Source organism: Oncorhynchus tshawytscha, linkage group LG07 (assembly GCF_018296145.1).
Source record: "Oncorhynchus tshawytscha isolate Ot180627B linkage group LG07, Otsh_v2.0, whole genome shotgun sequence".
Classification (NCBI taxonomy): Eukaryota; Metazoa; Chordata; class Actinopteri; order Salmoniformes; family Salmonidae; genus Oncorhynchus; species Oncorhynchus tshawytscha.
This window is the reverse complement of record NC_056435.1, coordinates 12,507,020-12,527,829: the sequence shown is the minus strand read 5'-3', so window position 1 is coordinate 12,527,829 and position 20,810 is coordinate 12,507,020. Positions and strand designations below refer to the sequence as shown.

At 42.8% G+C, this 20,810-nt stretch overlaps 1 protein-coding gene across 1 annotated transcript in view; it reads right to left on the bottom strand.

Moving 5' to 3' along the window:
- LOC112253994 (alpha-1,6-mannosylglycoprotein 6-beta-N-acetylglucosaminyltransferase A) overlaps positions 1-20,810 on the bottom strand; it is a 124,982-nt gene that overhangs the window by 77,469 nt on the left and 26,703 nt on the right. The window contains exon 3 of the mRNA XM_042324123.1: positions 19,066-19,230. Coding sequence (XP_042180057.1) covers positions 19,066-19,230 — 165 coding nt within the window. The remainder of the gene's footprint in view (positions 1-19,065; positions 19,231-20,810) is intronic.

Here is a 20,810-nt window from a genome sequence, read left to right as displayed (position 1 = left end):
ACACGGTATTACGGGGCTGTGTTTGAAAGTACCAGCAGAGCTACCCTTCTCTGAGTAAACACACACACCCGCACACACATGGACAAAGACACATGGGGGTAGGTGGTCTGTGAGGACATGTCCTTTGAACCCATTCTCCTAGTCTGTTGGTATAAACCCCCGGTTTGAGGTCAACCACAACACACACGTGCCTCATAGCAGGACCGTAATGCTAGAAACGTAACTCTGCAAAGGAATAGTCTATCGCAATAGCAGACAGAGCCAAATCCCTCTCCTGCACGAAGAGGAAATGAAGGCTAACGTCAAGCAAAGCCAATCGTCTGATAATGCGTTCCCCGATAAGCCCTCCGCGGGCCTAACCCACACCTCTACGTGACAGGGACAGAGAGAACTAAGGCGATGACGATGATAGAAAGATGATACCATCAGCAGCATTGCACAAGACCACTTCCACAGAATGCAGGAAACATGAGGGTGCTAGTCAACGACACAGTACTAGTGGAGATCTTTGAGGTGGAGTTCTATGGTTTACAAAATGTCATCCGACCAGACTGGAGTTGCAAAAATTCACTCCATTATTATACCCTTTGCTCGAAATCTAGATGGAACTGTTAATAGATCATATAAAGATCCAGACAATCACAAAATACAATTCTGGAATTTTACAAGCCTAAAATCAGACAAGGCAGCAGCTACTAGCAGTAGTAGTGCTGTATGTCCAAGGTGGGAAGAGGGAGGAAGCATTTCTCTCTCCTTTGTCATTCTGCTTCTCTGAGTTGATCCCGAAGCTAAACCCAGGTCTAGCATGGGTTAACTCAAAATGGACTTTGGGACTAAATAAATCAAGCTTAAAGTTACACCCGCTCCTCTTCTTCAGCCCCCCTTCAAACTCATTCCTCTCCTCACAGTCCTGCGCTCATCACCATCCACCTCCTGACATTCGAAGCCTTCTGGAAGCATTACGTAAGGAAGAAGCCACTCAACAATGAATGGTACCGTTACAGAGTGGGAGAGATTCATGGGGTACCTCCAAAATGGCACCCTATTCCCTATATCGTGCTCTAAAAATCAAATCAAAATCAAATCAAATCAAATTTTATTTGTCACATACACATGGTTAGCAGATGTTAATGCGAGTGTAGCGAAATGCTTGTGCTTCTAGTTCCGACAATGCAGTAATAACGAGCAAGTAATCTAACTAACAATTCCAAAAAAAACTACTGTCTTATACACAGTGTAAGGGGATAAAGAATATGTACATAAGGATATATGAATGAGTGATGGTACAGAGCAGCATAGGCAAGATACAGTAGATGATATCGAGTACAGTATATACATATGAGATAAGTATGTAAACCAAGTGGTATAGTTAAAGTGGCTAGTGATACATGTATTACATAAGGATGCAGTCGATGATATAGAGTACAGTATCAACGTATGCATATGAGATGAACAATGTAGGGTAAGTAACATTATATAAGGTAGCATTGTTTAAAGTGGCTAGTGATATATTTACATCATTTCCCATCAATTCCCATGATTAAAGTGGCTGGAGTAGAGTTATGACCTGAGGGCCCTGGTCAAAAGTAGTGCACTATATAGGACATATGGTGCAATTTCAGACACAACCATGGTCCAGCGCCATAATGGCAAGATATAAAAAATAGATTTCCCCCGCTTTTCATCTCTTTCAACGCTTCTGTTCCATCAAGACCACAGCTCCGACTTTAGGTGTACTTTACCGTGCGAGTGAAGACATCTTTGAACACCTCATCAATTAAGCAAGAGGCAGCTAATGGAGAGTGCCCTCTCAGCCACAGAACAGCTGTAGGCTCTCAGTGTGGTGACAGGAGGAGAGGGGTGTGTGTGTGTGTGTGTTTTCCTACATTATCAGGACCCCAATGTCCTAACAATTCACCCGAATGTCCTGACAAGGTTGGAAAACAAGAACTTTTTTTAAAAAGCCGGGACTTTTTGTTGTTGTCGAAGTTGGTCAAATGCTATTTCAAGCTTAAGGTTGAGGTTTTTGGGGTTAAGTTTAGGGTTTTAAGGTAAGGGTTAGGGGGGGAAACAATCTGGAATTCCACAAAAATAAAGTTGTGTGGACTAGAGGTCGATTTTTCAACACTGATACCGATTATTGGAGGACCAAAAAAAGCCGATACCGATTAATTGGATGATTTGACAATTACAACAATACTGAATGAACCCTTATTTTAACTTAATACATCAATAAATCAATTTAGTCTCAAGTAAATAATGAAACATGTTCAATTTGGTTTAAATAATGCAAAAACAAAAGTGTCGGAAAAGAAAGTAAAAGTGCAATATGTGCCATGTAAGAAAGCAAACGTTTAAGTTCCTTGCTCAGAACATGAGAACATATGAAAGCTGGTGGTTCCTTTTAACACGAGTCTTCAATATTCCCAGGTAAGAAGTTTTAGGTTATAGTTATTATAGGACTATTTCTCTCTATACCATTTGTATTTCATATACCTTTGACCATTGGATGTTCAAATAGGTACTTTAGTATTGCCAGCCTAATCTCGGGAGTTGATAGGCTTGAAGTCATAAACAGCACAATGCTTGAAGCACAGCGAAGTGCAGGAAAGTGCTGTTTGAATGAATGCTTACGAGCCTGCTGCTGCCTACCACCGCTCAGTCAGACTGCTCTATCAAATCATAGACTTAATTATAATATAATAACACACAGAAATACCCACCTTAGGGCATTAATATGGTCAAATTCATGTTAGTAGGCAGTATTAACTAAATATGCAGGTTTAAAAATATATACTTGTGTATTGATTTTAAGAAAGGCATTGATGTTTATGGTTAGGTACACACTGGTGCAACGACAGTGCTTTTTTCATGAATGCGCTTGTTAAATCACGCGTTTGGCGAAGTAGGCTGTGATTCGATGATAATTTAACAGGCACCGCATCGATTAAATGCAACACTGGACAAGCTAGATAAACTAGTAATATCATCAACCATGTGTAGTTAACTAGTGTTATGTTAAGATTTATTGTTTTTTTATAACTTTAATGCTAGCTAGCACCTAACCTTGGCTCCTTACTGCACTCGCATAACAGGTAGTCATTCTGCCATGCAGTCTCCTCGTGGAGTGCAACGTAATCGGCCATAATCGGTGCCCAAAAATGCCAATTACTGACTGTTATGCAAACTTGAAATCGGCCCTAATTAAATCGGCCATTCGAGGAATCGGTCGACCTCTAGTGTGGACTTTGAGGGGATGTTGTGGAAGTGGAGAAGCTGGATGATGACCATAAACAGGGGGTGATTTTCCATGGAGGAAAAACACACACACCCACACCCGGAGCGAGGCTGCCAGCATGGCTGCTGTTGATTGACTCTAGTCTGGAGAAGTCATCCAGAACCGTCTTTATTCTCTACAGGACCTCACAACAGCATAGGAACAGAACAACATGTACGTCCTAGTGTGTGTGTGTGTGTGTGTGCGCGCGAGTGCACTCGTGCCCGTTCTCGGCTACAGGCTCTCACCAGGGACCGGTTTCCCAAAAGCATCTTAAGGCTAAGTTCATTGACCTCAATGGCTCTAACGGCGAAATTAGCCTCGAGCTCAATAGTTCTAATGATTAACTTAGCCTTAAGATCATTTGGGGAAACCAGTCCCAGAACTTCAGTCTCGCGGCAGGGTAAATAACAAAGGTTCCCAGAGTCCCTGTGGCAACTAAAAGCCTTGATTTATCATCTCATCATCTCCCAAGCATGACTAACGTTCCCCGGTTTCAAATTAATTAAGAAGAGCTGTGTAATATTTACTAATGAGTCAAAGCCGCAATGCTGGGAAGAATCCATTGTGAGGGTAACATTTCTGAGAATTCAGATAGGTCAGGGACAGGGCTTTGAATAGCATTTGAATAACATTGACTCTGTACCGGCCCCCCCGGTATATAGCCTCGTTATTGTAATTTTATTGTGTTACTTTATATATACTTTTTATATTTTACTTTTGTTTATTTAGTAAATATTTTCTTAACTCTATTTCTTGAACTGCATTGTTGGTTAAGAGCTTGTAAATAAGCATTTTGCCTGTTGTATTCGGTGGATGTGACAAATCAAATTTGATCTTACATTTCCAATCCTCATTCAAAAGGCGTCAATGTGCTGTCTGGGTTGAAGTTGCTCTTAGACTCTGTATTTCCTCCACTAATGGTTAACAGGGCCTAAAAGTAACACCAGCGCGTAGATTTTGGGATTGTCGGGTGAAGTGTCTATTTCACCAGCCACGTTGACGGGCGGTCAGGGTGAGCATTTCACTCACATTTGTGAATACAAATAGTCAAGAATGATCTAATTTATAGTCAAACAAATGCTGCAGAAGCTGCTTTCAAAGTATTTCTGCCTTTTCGTTTCATAGCTGGTAAATGAACTGCACAAAGTCAAAAGAACTACGAATCCTATATAGCTTATTCTTCTTTGAGCTACAACACCGCCTGGCTGTGGTGTTGAGTGAAATACACATTTTTAGAAGCGCTGCGCAACAGGCATAAAAGTCTGTCTAATTTACTTGAAACTAAAGTCTACTGAAGTGGGACGCTGTTCTGTTTCTTGGCTAGTTACATTGTTTTGTTCACAAGCTAGGATGTTTTTCTAAGCTGGAGTTTCAACTGCTAGGGAAGAAAAGAAAAATGCTTCTACCAGTCAGAATCGATCTCAAAAGGTGCACGCGGGACTTAGGCCGAGCTACCAAGGCAAACTTAAAAAGGGCAGGTGAAAATTTGTGTCTCCTCTGTGATACACCATATATACAAACGTGGTGGATTCAGCTATTTCTGCCACATCCGTTCCTGATTGTTCGTCGGGAGCTCCATGAGCTGCCCCACACAAGCCACGCCAAAAATCAGCATGCGCAATGCCAAGTGTCGGCTGGAGAGGTGTAAAGCTCGCCGCCATTGGAGCAGTGGAAACACGTTCCCTGGAGTGATGAATCTGGGTTTGGCAGACGCCAGGAGAACGCTACCTGCCCGAATGCATAGTGCCTACTGTTAAGTTTAGTAGAGTAGGAATAATGGTCTGGGCTGTTTTTCATGGTTCGGGCTAGGCCCCTTAGTTCCTGTGAAGGGAAATCTCAACGCTACAACAAACAATGACATTCTAGACAATTCAGTGCTTCCACCTTTGTGGAAGGCCCTTTCCTGTTTCAGCATGACAATAGCCCCAGCGCACAAAGCGAGGTACACACAGAAATGGTTTGTTGAGATCAGTGTGAAAGAACTTGACTGGCCTGCAAAGAGCCCAGAGCTCAACCCCATTGAACACCTTTGGGATTAATTGGAACACCGACTGCGAGCCAGGCCTAATCTCCCAACATCAGTGCCCGACCTCACTAATGCTTGTGGCTAAATGGAAGTAAGTCTCTGCAGCAATGTTTCAACATCTAGCAGAATGTCTTCCCAGAAGAGTGGAGGCTGTTATAGCAGAAAAGGTGTGACCAACTCCATATTAATGCTCATGACTTTGGAATGAGATGTTCGATGAGCAGGTGTCCACATACTTTTGGTCATGTAGTGTATTTTGGTATAATAAAAAAATATTCAATATACTAGATGAGTTACTTCTTACTAGTTATACATTTATTAAAAATAAATATTACAAAGTATGCTCATCCATTTTTTATGTTTTGTTGGTGTACTTTTAAAGTCACAAAAATATTTTGGGCTGGTTAAAAAAATCTGTGTGGCTGGTACAGTTGAAGTCGGAAGCTTATATACACCTTAGCCAAATACATTTAAACTCAGTTTTTCACAATTACTGACATAGTAAATAGTAAATATTCCCTGTTTTAGGTCAGTTAGGATCACCACTTTATATTAAGAATGTAAAATGTCAGAATAATAGTAGAGAGAAGAATTTATTTAAGCTTTTATTTCTTTCATCACATTCCCAGCGGGTCAGAAGTTTACATGCATAATAAGTTGGTTGAATTTTTGCCTATTCCTCCTGACAGGGCTGGTGTAACTGAGTCAAGTTTGTAGGCCTCCTTGCTCACACACGCTATTTCAGTTCTGCCCACAAATTTTCTATAGGATTGAGGTCAGGGCTTTGTGATGGCCACTCCAATACCTTGACTTCGTTGTCCTTAAGCCATTTTGCCACAACTCTGGAAGTATGCTTAGGGTCATCGTCTATTTGGAAGACCCATTTGCGACCAAGCTTTCACTTCCTGGCTAATGTCTTGAGATTTGGCTTCAATATATCCACATCATTTCCCTCTCTCATGATGCCATCTATTTTGTGAAGTGCACCAGTCCCTCCTGCAGCAAAGCATCCCCACAAAATGATGAAACCACCCCCGTGCTTCACGGTGGGGATGGTGTTCTTCAGCTTGCAGGCCTTCCCTTTTTTTCTCCAAACATAACGATGGTCATTATGGCCAAACAGTTCTATTTTTGTTTCATCAGACCAGAGGACATTTCTCCAAAAAGTACAATCTTTGTCCCCATGTGCAGTTGCAAACCATAGTCTGCCTTTTTTATGGCGGTTTTGGAGCAGTGGCTTCTTCCTTGCTGAGCGGCCTTTCAGGTTATGCCGATATAGGACTCATTTTTACTGTGGATATAGATACTTTTGTACTGGTTTCTTCCAGCATCTTCACAAGGTCCTTTGCTGTTGTTCTGGGATTGATTTTCACTTTTCGCACCAAAGTACGTTCATCTCGAGGAGACAGAACGCGACTCCTTCCTGAGAGTTATGACGGCTGCGTGATCCCATGGTGTTTATTCTTGCGTACTATGGCATACTATTGTTTATTCTTGCGTACTAAACCTTCAGGCGTTTGGAAATTGCTCCCAAGGATGACATTGTTTTTTTGAGATCTTGGCTGATTTCTTTTGATTTTCCCATGATGTCAAGTAGAGACACTGAGTTTGAAGGTAGGCTTTGAAATACATCCACAGGTACACCTCCAATTGACTCAAATGATGTCAATTAGCCTATCAGAAGTTTCTAAAGCCATGACATCATTTTCTGGAATTTTCCAAGCTGTTTAAAGGCACGGTCAACTTAGTGTACGTAAACTTCTGACCCACTGGAATTGTAATACAGTGAATGAGTGAAATAATCTGTCTGCAAACAATTGTTGGAGAAATTACTTGTGTCATGCACAAAGTAGATGTCCTAACCAACTTGCCAAAACTATAGCTTGTTAACAAGAAATTTGTGGAGTGGTTGAAAAAAAGAGTTTTAATGACTCCAACCTACGTGTATGTAAACTTCCAACTTCAACTGTAGATTATTAAATCTACTTGCCACAGTGGCTGGTGGACCAAAAAGTTAATTTAGGCCCTGATGGTTAAGGTTAGGATTGGGGGAGGAGAAACTGATCCAAGATCTGTACCTAGAGGAAACTTCACCCCAGGGTGCAATGTGCAAGATCAGGTGTTCCCATTTGCACTCTCCTATTCATTTAAATCTAGGCCAATGTTTCCAGAGGTTGTTCTGTAATATCAGCATCATAAACTATTTTTTCCCCTTGCATCACCATAAAGGACCTGATTTGCATTTGAGGACAGAGGGCAAAAGAGAAGTTTTACATTTACAGCTCTAAGTGTTTTACTTGCTGTGACTTTGTGCCTTCAAACAAAGGTAGTCCATAAACTGGTTTAAAAAAAGACCATAAAATATCGGAACTGTGATGGGGAACACATGACTTCTTGTACTTCTTTGGGGTAAAGTTTCTCCTATAGGTACAGATCAAGGATCAGCTTTCCTCCCCCAACCCTAACCTTAACATTTTTTTCCACTAAAAAGGTTAAACTGACAAAAGATCAGCATCTAAGTGCAATTTCACTCTACACCCAGCAACACTAGCTAGCACCAGTATAACTAGCCTGTAGTCAAATGTCTCATACTGTAGCTACAATATTTGCATGGCATTACCCATGCAAGGAAAACATTGGTCCTTCCCAAGGCTGCATGATGTCATGTTACAGTGTGTACAGCCAGCACGAAACAATCACGCCTTGTTACTGACTGTAGAGGGATCAGGCTTGATTAAGTGTATCCCTCATTATGAGTCCTGTCAACAGAACTATCAGCACATTCTCAACTACCTGATTCAAATCAATACAACCGAGGTTAGACTAGTCAGGTCCCAGATCAGTTTGTGTGGCCTTGCCAATTCCTGTCACGTCAAGTGAGAGCACAAGATCTGGGACCAAACGTGGGTTGTTGGAGAGTGCATTGATGAATTACGAAAAATAGTCAAATCTACCACAGCGAACCAGAGTAGAAACAGATGCGCCCGTCTCGACAACAACACATGCTGTACGAATGTAGGGACCCAGCTGAGGCTTATGTTGATCCTCTCTGAACGTATACAGAGTCACTGTTAGTTATAACAAAAGGCAAATATCAGTTTTACGGGGGAGTTAATACAGTGCAGCGCTCTGTTTTACCATCCCCCAGGATACGGCTGCCTCGTTCAGTACAGCTCAAACAGTCGAACACAAGCCAGCGAAGGAGACGGAGAGAGAGAGAGAGAGACAGAGAGAGAGAGAGCGAGAGCGAGAGACAGAGCGAGAGGTGAAGCTGAGTGGCACACATGGCCTGGTTTGAGGCCTGGCTGCTGGCTCCAGATGTTCTCCCCATCCCATCCATAGACATAGATACATAATTCCATCCCATCCAGAACACGCTTTCGCGGCATGATACAGTATCCTCCTTTGTGAGCTCCGCAAGTGGCCACATTTCTCAACCTCACCTTGTTTACAATTAGATCCTCATCCGCACTCCATATGAAGACCTCCAATAATTAGACAGAGTTAGACAGGGGGGGGGGGACTTTGCACGTTGTACTGCAAATGGTTTGCCAAATCTGCACTGATGCAAAGCAGAGGCCTTGCTGGGCTGCAACCCCGATGACACCCTATTCCCTATATAGTGTACTACTTTTGACCTGGGCCCACAGTAGTGCACTATATAGAGAAAAGGGTGCCATTTGGGACGCAGGCCATGAGTTGTTTCCAACTGGATCTGTTAGCAGCCTGTTCCAGGGAAAGCCTGGAAATGTTCAGCAGGGCACTCAAAAACATCCTCTAATGTTTTCCATCATGCTGTCATGCAGGTGAATGGGGAACACAGAGCAGGTGTTATCTCAGTTCCAGAGGAGATAAGGACATTCAAAAGCTCATGGAAGCGATTCAGAATACAAATGTCCTTTTTGGCTCCTAAGATAGCAAGATTGCTTTGTAGTGGGGCAATATATTCAAAAAGCAAGGCTATCTAGCCTACTCCTTGTTCAAAAGCCTTTTCTCTGGGCTACCTCGGTGTGGTGTCAGTTACCAAGTACAAATGCCTTTACATTTCCCCGTTCAATCGCTAAACCGTATTGACTAAAACCCCACTCTGCAGTGAAAGCTTGGAAATGTCAGTGCTGATCTCTATGAGTGGCCCTGAGCAGGGTGGCAGACGAGGTGTGACCGGCACCGAGGCATCCGTCCCTATTCACAAGCTGGTGACAGGGCGGTGGTTCATGTAACAGAAGTGGGTCGATGAGTAACTTTGTTTGCAATTTGGATGAGACCGGAAACCTAGGCTTTACCTCAGAGAGATAACAAGTTTGCAGGAGACCCGGGTTTGAACCCAACCAGACACAGACCCACACACAGCACTGGCTTCAGTGGCTGGCGGCCCAATCCCAGTCCTCACGGTCTACACACACACCCACCAGTCAGTTCCTGAGCCTGACTCTCTCTCAGCACGGCTTGCCAGACATGTTCCTGCCACATCCTGCAAAATGTCAACCCGCGTAGCATGTCACACTGTGTATTCATGGAAAATAGGTCAGGTGTTACAGTGAAGAAGTGCCTCTCACAATGTCAGGTAGTCAATACGCCAAGCTATGAAGTGTTTTCTGATACACACACACACACACACACACACACACACACACACACACGAGTCTCAAACTCAAAACATATAATAAACAATCCATATCCGCATGATCCATGGTTGGGACTCAAACAAATATTAGAAGAACGTGTCTGTGCGGTTTTGTGTCAACGTCCGATGAAAAATGTTCATTTTTGAATGCGATAGGACTCACTCATATTTGGACATGTGTAGGTCATAACACTGAACTCAAACCGGTTGCGCGCGTGTGCCATCGTGCATACATTTATTTTGTCCCCCCACACCAGACGCAATCACGACACTCAGGTAAAAATATCAATACGAACTCTGAACCAATTACATTCATTTGGGGAGAGGTCGAATAGCATTAAACATTTATGGCAATTTAGCTAGCTAATTTGTCCTGGGATATAAACATTGCGCTATTTTACCGGAAATGCACAAGGTCCTCTACTCCGGCAATTAATCCACACATTAAAACGGTAAAACGAATCGTTTCTAGTCATACCCATGTGGGTATCTGCTTCTATAAACCGATGGGAGAGGTAGGACTTGCAGCGCGATCTGCGTCACAAATAGAACGGACTTCTATTTTAGCCCTTGGCAAAGCAGACACTCGTTGGCACGCGAGCGAGCAGTGTGGGTGAAATAATTGAATAATATAGATTTCTACATTTATTTTGTAGTCAGGGTGTAACGCAGTCGACACTGCCAATACAGTACAGTATTACCAACCTGCGAGAAAGTGCATTGGAGATCCTGTAATTGACAGGCCTCAGAAGCTGCGTCCCAGTAGAGCCGTTCTTTGTCAAGCAAATCTTATTACTGCCATTGAACCGGGAGGTCTTTAGTGGTCAACATACTTATCCCACCTGGCCCTGAACACTGAGCCAAGACATACTTAGCATTGGCAGGTCTGGGGTTTCCATTGTACACAATAAACCTAGTCAACATCTATAGGAGTGTGCCTACTGTCTTTATATGCACAGAAAGCTGGGGTGTAGTCATGGAGGTGATCAGCTGGACTGATTTGTTTAAGAGATAGACATCAGATTGGACAGTGTCCATCAGTGGGTGATGTATGAGTGTTTCTGGAGTGGACCGAATTAGTATCGACTAAGAACACAGAGCGGAGGAAAACACACAGCCTCTGCACTCACCACAAGCAGACCTCCAGATCTCAGCACATTAGGTTTAATTCAAAGGAGGGCTAGACGGTTGGCCCAACATTTCGGACACAAAACCTTTGCCAACGTCTATGAAATGGCATTGACATGACAAAAATGACTCATCCATGTTATGTCAAAGGCAAACGTTATGTTGAATGACAACATTCCCAGAGTGTCTTTGATAGTCAGCTGTTCAGGGAACGTAGTATTCATTTTTATTTATTTAGATTTTTATTGAATATCTGAAACATACAATATAATTGCAGTGAAGCTGCTCAACAACTACATCATACCAGTCATCCATCCACATGACTCCCATTCAGAGCGACATCCAGGGTTAATGCCCTTGCTCAAGAGCATGTTGACAGATCTCCCACCATGCCAAAAAACATGAACCCAAACCCTCCAAGATTCCCCCACAGTTCCCCAATAGCTGTCCCTCAACCATCCGAGACCCAACCCACAGTCCCCGCCAGGAAGATATATATTTTTATTCCATTTAAAATAAAAAAAATACAATACAATTCCATTCCCCACCCCCAAGAACCCCCCAATGCACCAACAACCAAGAGAATGAACTAAAGAAAGAGAAAACCACAAATGCAAAAAAAAGAAAAAAAAGACTTCAATGCAACCAATCATAACAGCAATGAGAACTGTATATGTTGAGTGCATGTCTGGCACTATTACGTGTGTGTGTGTATGTGTGTATTTGAATGAGAGTTTGCGTATATGCATGTGTACAAACACCTGCACGGGTATCAGCCTCAGGCAAACCGGCATTAGCTGTAAAAACACTGCCCCTCAGTGTCATTCAAACTTACCTTGACTTATGTTTTATTTGGACTTTATTTTTTACTTTTATCTTTGACCATCATTCTATCTCCCGCACAGTAACTCCACTCCCACTCGACCCCAATTCCAAATCCCAAGTCCTCAGCTTCCCTCAGCCCATCCCACCTATCTCTGCTGGCCACCCTCTCCGGATTTCTACGCAACATACATCTTTCAACTATGCTGTGATGTTTAACATACAATTTCAAACTATCTAATTGAATAGTATCTACAGATTATGAGTTGAAGACAAATACATTTACTAAAGAGTATTAGTATACTAGTAATTGACTGACCCGGTCTCTCCAGATCTCCTAACTGTACTATATCTAGGGACAAGTTTAGATCAATGCTATGCATTTTCAGCCCTTCCTGAACCAGAGACTAGAAACAGGCTCCCTGAGGGCAATACCTAAATAAATGGTCTATTGATTCTGTATCCTCACAACAACATCTGCAGAGCTTCGATGATTTTATGTCCCAAATATTCAACATTTTGTTGGTGGCAAGAATTCTATATAATACTTTTGGCTGAAAAGCACGAAGTCTTGAATCGTTTTATATATCAACTCATTACATCCTGTACCATACACTCTGTACCATGGAATTGTTACATCAAAAATCTCTTCCCAACTATTTTGCTATCTGTATGGCACAGTTGTCAACATCCTGGTTCTCAAATTAAACTGGTATACTTTCCTATTTATGCTATTTTTATTCCTTCGCAAGTTTTGTTCCTTTATTTTGGACAGACCAGTTCCCTACCTCCTCCCGCTGCCACCTGCCTCCTCTATTTCTGAGCTAATGCTGTAATCAATTGGTTGTGCTCTTGGATTGAGCAGACCTTCCCGCACAATTCTGATAACTCCAGGAGGGACATAACTCTACCCTTCCAACTTACAATATCATTTAAACAATGGATGAGCTTTTCTTAGTAATCTACTTGAGAACCATTTAGGGTTCAAGTAAAACTTTTGAATATGTGAAGCATTTAGTGAGAGGTTTAGTGCTTTTATATTTAATCATCTCAACCCACCCAATTCATATTCATTATATAGATAGGCACGTTTTATTTTGTCTGGTTTAGCGTTCCAGATAAAGCATAATAATTTTTGCTCATATGATTTAAAAAACAAATCAGGAGTAGGCAGCTGAGATATGACTAAGGAGTTAGTCAGGGAAATTGTTCCATAAATAGGATATTTTTTCTATTGAAATTCATTGTTGAGAGATGATTTATATATTTTGTGATATTAATACCAAGTATGTCTACTTCACCATCAGCCCATTTTATAGGCAAACTGCAGGGTAATGTAAAATGTTAATGTTATTAAAAAGATCCAATACGTAATATTGTACACTTATCATAATTAGACGTTGCAGGGATCTAGCTTGTGGACGTAATATAAAATTTGAGTCATCAGCATAAATGGACACCTTTGTTTTTAAGCTTTGGATTTCTAAACCTCTAATGTTAAATAAATCATAACTCTGCCAATTTGCATGGTTGAGTGTCTATGTGTCTACATGTAGTGCGTATAGCCTTAATATTCATGATGATAACTGTAATCCGTATCGTATCACTGTCAGTTGCATCATAATTACCTTTAACATCAATGAAAAACACATCCCAGCATTTCTATAGCAATTGACGTTTCCCATGATCATGAAAGAGACATTGCATTACTCTAGAGACGGCTTCACTACAGTACAAATGTATTCCGTACAATATGTTATTATTCCCCAATGCCCCATTCTGATATCTTCCCCTTGCTTGTTGTAAACAAACAAACATATAAACTTGTAGACAAATACATAAAAAAAGATAGACAAACAAGAAACATATTACATTATAAAACAGTTCGACAATAGAGAGAGGTGAGAGAAGAGAAATGAGAGAAAGAGTGAGAGCGAGATCAGGTGTGTGTGTGTGTAAGCGAGCATGTAATTGAGTACGTGTGTTCATATTCACTTCATAGTGTTCTGATATTTTTACAGTTCCAAACTTTCATTTTTTCCATAACCTGAATTCCCTGTAGAATTTAGTACAGCCATGTTGTTATGGAGCTGTCTCGGGAATAGCTGTCCATCTATAAAGAGTTTGTCCACAATGAGAAAGGCACAATTACCCTTCTCTGTCTGTTGCCTCTGTACCGGATAGTCTCTTACGACGTTCGTTTATCTCCCTTGGAAATTGGTCATTGAGACCGAATTTGGTCCCTTTAAGCTCCCTTCCCCTGCTTTTCATCAGCTCCTTTTTTTGGTAGTGTTCAAATTTGGCGATGATCGGTCGGGGACCCTTGGTCTTGTCGCTCCGAGCTCCAAGTCTGTGTACTCGGTGGAAAACCACCTTGTTTACAGTCTCTAAAGGAAGTTTCAAGGCAGATTGCGCCTTCTGGATTATTGGATGCGTCCACAGATATCCCAGAAAAAAAAACATTTTCACGCATGCTACGACTTTGTATGCCTAGTAGTGACTCCTTCATCACCCTGTTTTCCCTGAGTAGACAATCCATGTTGGAATTGTGGATTTTTACCTCAGCTGTGAGTGCCTTGTTCTCTCCTTGGAACGTGAGAATTTCACTCTGCCTAAACTCCTCAGCCCTGCTACCTCCTCACACAACTTCTCCAGTGTTGCATGGTTTCCAACCAGAGCACTAGTTATTTTGTGAGGTAGTCAGATATTTCCATGATGGAGTATGTTGTTCCTCCATAGCGTAAAGCTGTGGGTACTCATCGTATCCAGCCCGGCTCATTACTGAAACCAGTTGTTTTTACAAAAAGATAACAATGAGTCTTTTCCACGTCGACGACAGGTGTCTGCAGTACAGCCACCTCGCGGAATCCATGCAAAAAACACTTTTGGTATTCGTATTTAATTTATAGCGGTTTCGTTTGAATCAAAACTAACAAACCGAGTGTTTTCCAGCATACAGTATTCAGCTGCGCACTCTGATGATGTATGACTTTAGTGCCTTATTCCTTCCTCAGAGAGAGAAGCATTCTCTGCGACAGCAACAGTCTGCAAGATGAAATTGTAAGCGGTATTATAATCCTGCCTGAGCTGCGCCGTGATGCATTAGGGTTACCGTGCACAGGGAGGCAGCGGTGTCATTGTCCCGTGTGGCATCATTGAAACCTTAGCACTCCGTCCATTGTTGGCAGTCATCTGTCCTAGGACAGGGTTGAAGCAATCGATGACATAGATTAAGAAGACAAAGAGATGGGCCATTCTGAGGCAGAAAAGGGCTGTTCTGTCCGCATTCACGGCCAGCACCGCCTCAAAAACAACAGCCTACTCGTTACATTTTACACAGAAGGCCCAACGTGTGGCCAAGGCAAAAGCTACATCCACACCTATCAACGGCAGCCAGCTAGGGGGAGACGAGAAGAGAGCCAGCCAGATCCCAGGAGCCCAGCACCTGGCTTTTCATCCTCTTACATCCCCCTTTCATCCCCCCTTCCCCTCCTCCCTCTACCAGCATGATTGCATTTCAGCAGAGCGATAGCTAACGCACACTGCTTGGTGAATGGCTACATCAACATGATGCAGACAGACAAAATGTCCACACCAAGGCCGTTCTGAGTATTGCTGAATCAATCCTCTCCCGCTGATCGAAAATCAAGATTGAGCCATCCTTGTGCTGTTAACAGCCTCTGTGATCCTCCGTGTCTCTGGCCCAGCTGAGCTGAATGGTGGCAGCCAGACAGTGTAGTGGATGTGCCAGGTATCAGAAGCTCAGACCAGGCGAGTGATGGCCTTTCCCTCAGAACTCACATCAAGTGGCTCTGGACGGAGAGGAGACCCAGGCAGCTATTTAGGCCAACCCGATAAGGACCGCTCAGATTCACTTCTTAAAGATGACCTTCAAGTGACTACAGATGGAAACTAGCCTGCAAGCTAAATCTGTCATATTTACTGAAAATGTTGGGGAATGTGATTTGTCCCTGTCAAATGCTCTCACGTTTGAGCCCGGCAAGCCCCCTAATGTAACGTGGAGTAAGAAGATGTTCAGAGCTTATAGAATCAAATACACTGAACACAAATATAAACGCAACATGTAAAGTGTTGGTCCTGTTTCATGAGCTTAAAAAAACAATGCCACAGATGTCTCAAGTTTGTAGGGAGACTGTAATTGGTATGATGACTGCAGGAATGTCCACCAGTGTTATTGCCAGAGAACTGAATGTGAATTTCTCAATGTCATTTTAGAGAACTTGTCAGTACGTCCAACTGGCCTCATAACCGCAGACCACGTGTCACCACGCCATCCCAGGACCTCCACAACGAGCTTCTTCACCTGAGGGATCGTCTGAGGGGGAGTGGGCCTAATGAATTTATTTCAACAATCTTCGAAATTGTTGCATGTCGCGTTTATATTTCAGTTCAGTATAGATTGGAAGACATAGTAATAATATAGGACAACAGAAGTAGTTATGCTATGCTTCCCCACCAACACGGGAAAAAGATGATGGCAGACGGACATCCACACTAAAGACAAGCACTTGTGAAAACGAGGCCTGAATAGCATTGTCATAGCATAGAATCCTGGTAAAGGAACTCAAAAAGGTATTCATGCTATGTGGCTTTTCTGCTTTAGCTTACTGGAAATTGTTCTCATAATAAAACAAAACAAGAAGGTTGACAGAATGTATTGTGTGGGTTTTTATCTACGGGTAATGTTATTTGTCACAGAAAAATGTTAGGATCTGAAGGAGGCTTGTGCAGCTGTCTGCAAACCACCAATGGCCCTGAGCAGTACTGTGCCCCCCAAAACAAGGAAACACTAGGAAATGTTTCATTTAAATGTCTTACTTCTCTTTGTAAGCCACTTCCTACCATATTTGTGCACTATGGGCTACAGGACAGTCAGCTATAGTACGTGAAAACAAAAAGTAGCCAAGGGAAGACTCTAGATAGATGTTAAGAGGTCTGACATGCAGAAGTAGGCTTACGGAGACCAGTTGGTTAAAAGTTGTCATCAAATGAGGGATGCAACATCGCCACTACACTATAAAACATACAAAGATCAAACCGTGTGTAAATAGGTCTGCAAAAGGACAGTGAAGCCATGTTCTCATTGATACCCACAACCACATAAAATAGACAAAAATAAAACTGACTTGGAATACAAAACTAAAAACAGACTTTGGCCTATGCAATACAATGTGTAACTTAGCCTGCAAACAAAGTGAAACTACAGCATACTAGCATGAACTTCCTTATCTGACCTCACATTCGCTCATCACTGCAAGGAAGCAGAGTGGCCACCGCAAGACTCTCCCTGGTCACATGACCTGACATCATTTTGTGTTTCTCCGATGGAACATCTTTCCAATACGTTTAAGGGTCCTCCTCCACCAACAGTCTGACAAGCCTATGGCTCCATGGGTTAGGTCATTCAATTGCAGAATTTGATAAGCCTAACAAGTGTTTTATTTAGTTTTTATTTAGTCTACATGGAGGACGCATTGTCAAAGACCTTGTTCCCAAACAGCTGCTAATGGGTGAGTCGAGAGCAGTTAGGAAGGGACTAGGCGTTGCCCTCTGAGTTCCGACTGTGACTGGTTGTGGTGACTCAGCCACATCCATACACGGCTGTGAGGTGGGTCGGGCACTGGCCAGACGTGACACGTTCGTTTGCTCCCTGCTCATCTGGGCTGTAGCGAAGAGAGGTATTCTGAGAAACTGACCTACCCACTAATGATGTGCTACCCCCAATGGAGATTGTCATGGTAGCGCATTTTGTCAGATGGAAACGTGTTTGCTCTTAAATCAAAAACAGAGGGGTAGCTTTAAAATAAACACTTTGTAAAGCTACCTAGTTGCGACAATTGAATTCGGGAGATAAAGATGTTTACTTCATGATTATACCAAAATGTGCATATTTACAGTGACTAAAGCAGCATATTTTGTCTAGGCAGTGCATTAGCGGTAGTTAGGTCTGATAGGCATCTCTCCATGGCTGAGCAGGGCACAAACTGTCTGACAGAGACAGTGTGGCAGCAGGGTAAGGGGGGAGCACCACATCTCTTCCTGGGGCCCTGGGTTCTCCACCTTGATAGCTAGCAGCCTCTCGAAAGACATATGTGATCCCCTCACTGTCCAGATCCTATCTGGGTAATTGCCTTCCCAGCACCACATGGTCCAGGGGAAAGCAGCAAATGGGTTGACAGGGCTGCCTGCCACACAGGACAGACGTGGAGAGGAGGAGTGGTGTCTCAGGGACAACTCAAGACTGTTAGGGCAAACCACATGGCCAAATGATACGTGTGTCTATTAACAGGTTAGAAGTCAAGACAACCAGTATGGTCTCTTTCCTTTGACTCGTCCGAAGCCAGAGCATTCCATTGGTTAACAAAGGGTGGGATTGAGAGATCAGTGCGCCGTTAATGCGGTATGTCGTTATCGCCGTTGCACAGGAAGTGGCGGATGCTGCAGTATAGGAGGACCACAATGTCCTGCCCGACACAGCTAGCAGGGAACTGTCACTGATACAGCCCAAGATGGCGGCAGTATACTTATTTAACATTTGTAAAAATGAAAGGCAGAGTTAAACATTCTTCATTTTGTTAAACAAACGTTCTGAAGCCTGAGCGGAATGGGCCTACCTCTCTCAAGAGTAGAACGATCACTTTGTAACACAATCGTCAGAATCTAATTCCGACCATATTCTGTCGCCACACAATGACAGAGGGGTAACTAGGGTGAATAGAGACATTTCAAAGCTCAGAGCACAACTTTATTCTTACCAGCATAAATAGCACTATTCACCTAAGCTCACATCAGATTCACTGGAGAACTGAGTGTCTACTAGTTTGTTTTTGTTATTTTCTTTCAATGTGTGTCCAGCCCTAGAAAACCAGGTGAGCTCCTAACTAATAAATTACCTCAAATTGGTCAGTCAAGTGCAAGGGAGGAGCGAAAACCCGCAGACACTCAGCAAATCCAGGAATTGAGCTTGACACCCCTGCTATAGGCCTATGTCTTATTTGACACCCCTGCTATAGGCCTATGTCTTATTACTTTGACATGTTCTAGAACTAGGACTGGGGATTCTCAAGGTGCAATGTCTTGTTTTTGAATGTCTTCAATAAAAGAAGATTCGGCCAATCCTCGGGAGAGAAAGAATAAGCTAGTGAGGGAGTGAGTGAGCCTCACCTGCCACGTTGACCTTCTCCGCATTGGAGGCGCTGGGGGTGGCCGTGCTGGTGCCGTTGGTCAGGTTAGCCCCCGTGCTGTTGTAGATGTTCTCCACCTTGGACTCCAGCTTGCCCAGCCGTACCATGATGTTGTCCAGGAGCACCGCCAGGGTCTTCTTCAGATCTGGCATATGGAAACACAGTATAGCATGAAGCATAGATACCTCATATCAGTCTTACTGCTAACCAGCTAACTTAACTTGAGGCTAAAATATACAGTATAGTGTTTTCTATATGTCCCTTTCATTTTCCTATCATTTTAATTGATCTCATGAATAGTCATTTTCAAATCTCAGATTGACTTTTTGAAGGACAAGGAGGAAACTACCGCATAGTGATATAATACCAGTGAGTCGCTCTCCGCGGTCCCGGTCAGAGAAAATGCTTTTCTATTCTTGTCTTCATAACTAGGCTAATCAATAGATCGTTATGGTGTGAGTAATCGGAGTATGCCTTGTATACCGAGACGGACCGTTCTTATTGGCTTTCCTCTGAAAAAAAGGAAAAACAAGGGGAGAGGATCAGCTTATTTCAGCGACCCCATTAAGTCATTGGATTTCATGCTGTCCGTTAAAGGACTCATTTAGATGTATAACTGAGCTGGCGGGTGTCTGAGAAGGACCTTGCTGCGTCATTTAGGTCTGTGCATTTCTAAAGACATCTCCCGACTCCGGTAGCTAGCCAAAAGAAGGTGGGATGGACGATGGGATTGAAAAGACACTAAAGTTAGCTGGAATCCACAATAAGTGTGTCCCCAATAATGTCTCCTTCCTGAAGTGTGCACTCGTTCACTACTCCCCACAAATCTAAGAGCACTGGATTGATTGCTGGAGGCACAGGCTAGCGGGAGTCTCCACCATGTTTCTTATACCACTCATCTCCTTTCAAATCAGTGAAGGGAAGTGAACAAATGCATATTTTGGGAGGGAAGGAGAGATAATTGGGACATAGCCCAGTAGCGGGCCAATAAGAGGTGAGATGGGATAGAAAGGACACAGTGAGCTGACATTCACAACGACATCATCTCTGTTTGTTTCAGTAGCATTTCAGGACTTGGTATGCAGGGCTTGGCATTTCAGTGTCCTAATGGTGTAAATCTGATATTTACCCTCCGGCAGCCATGAGGATATCAAGGGTGCATCCCTAATGGAACCCTATTCCCTATGGAGTACTACTTTTGACCAGGGCCTCCATGGCTTTACACAGCTCAAAGCAACTGAATAAAGTGTAACGATTCTAAAGCTACTGTATAACACGCAACACAAACCTGAGTGGCTTCAAATCCATTTGTTATAACTCTCAGATTTTTGGGATTATTGACATATTATTGTTCATGGTGGTGGTGTAAGAGCTCACTGTTGACCGATGTTGACTTGCAAGTGCAACACACATTTTGGCATTGGTTTCAATTTCAGTAGTTTGCATAGAACTCTTTTTTTTTTTATCCAACATGCTTAACATATTGTTTATTGGTATGACCGAAGATCTTGTCACAAAACAGTTGATCAATTTTGACTTGCGAGACATTTTGTCACATCATTAGTAGATACTAAGAAAATGAAATATGACATGTCCCTTCTGCCCCTGAAATGTTCTCCTTTCCTCCCGCCGAACCAAGAATAATCCGGAATGTCGTCAACCTCATTAACATTCCATGGGGTGGTGGAGCCGTGAAGAAAGCGATTGCACCCCGTCTGTCACACG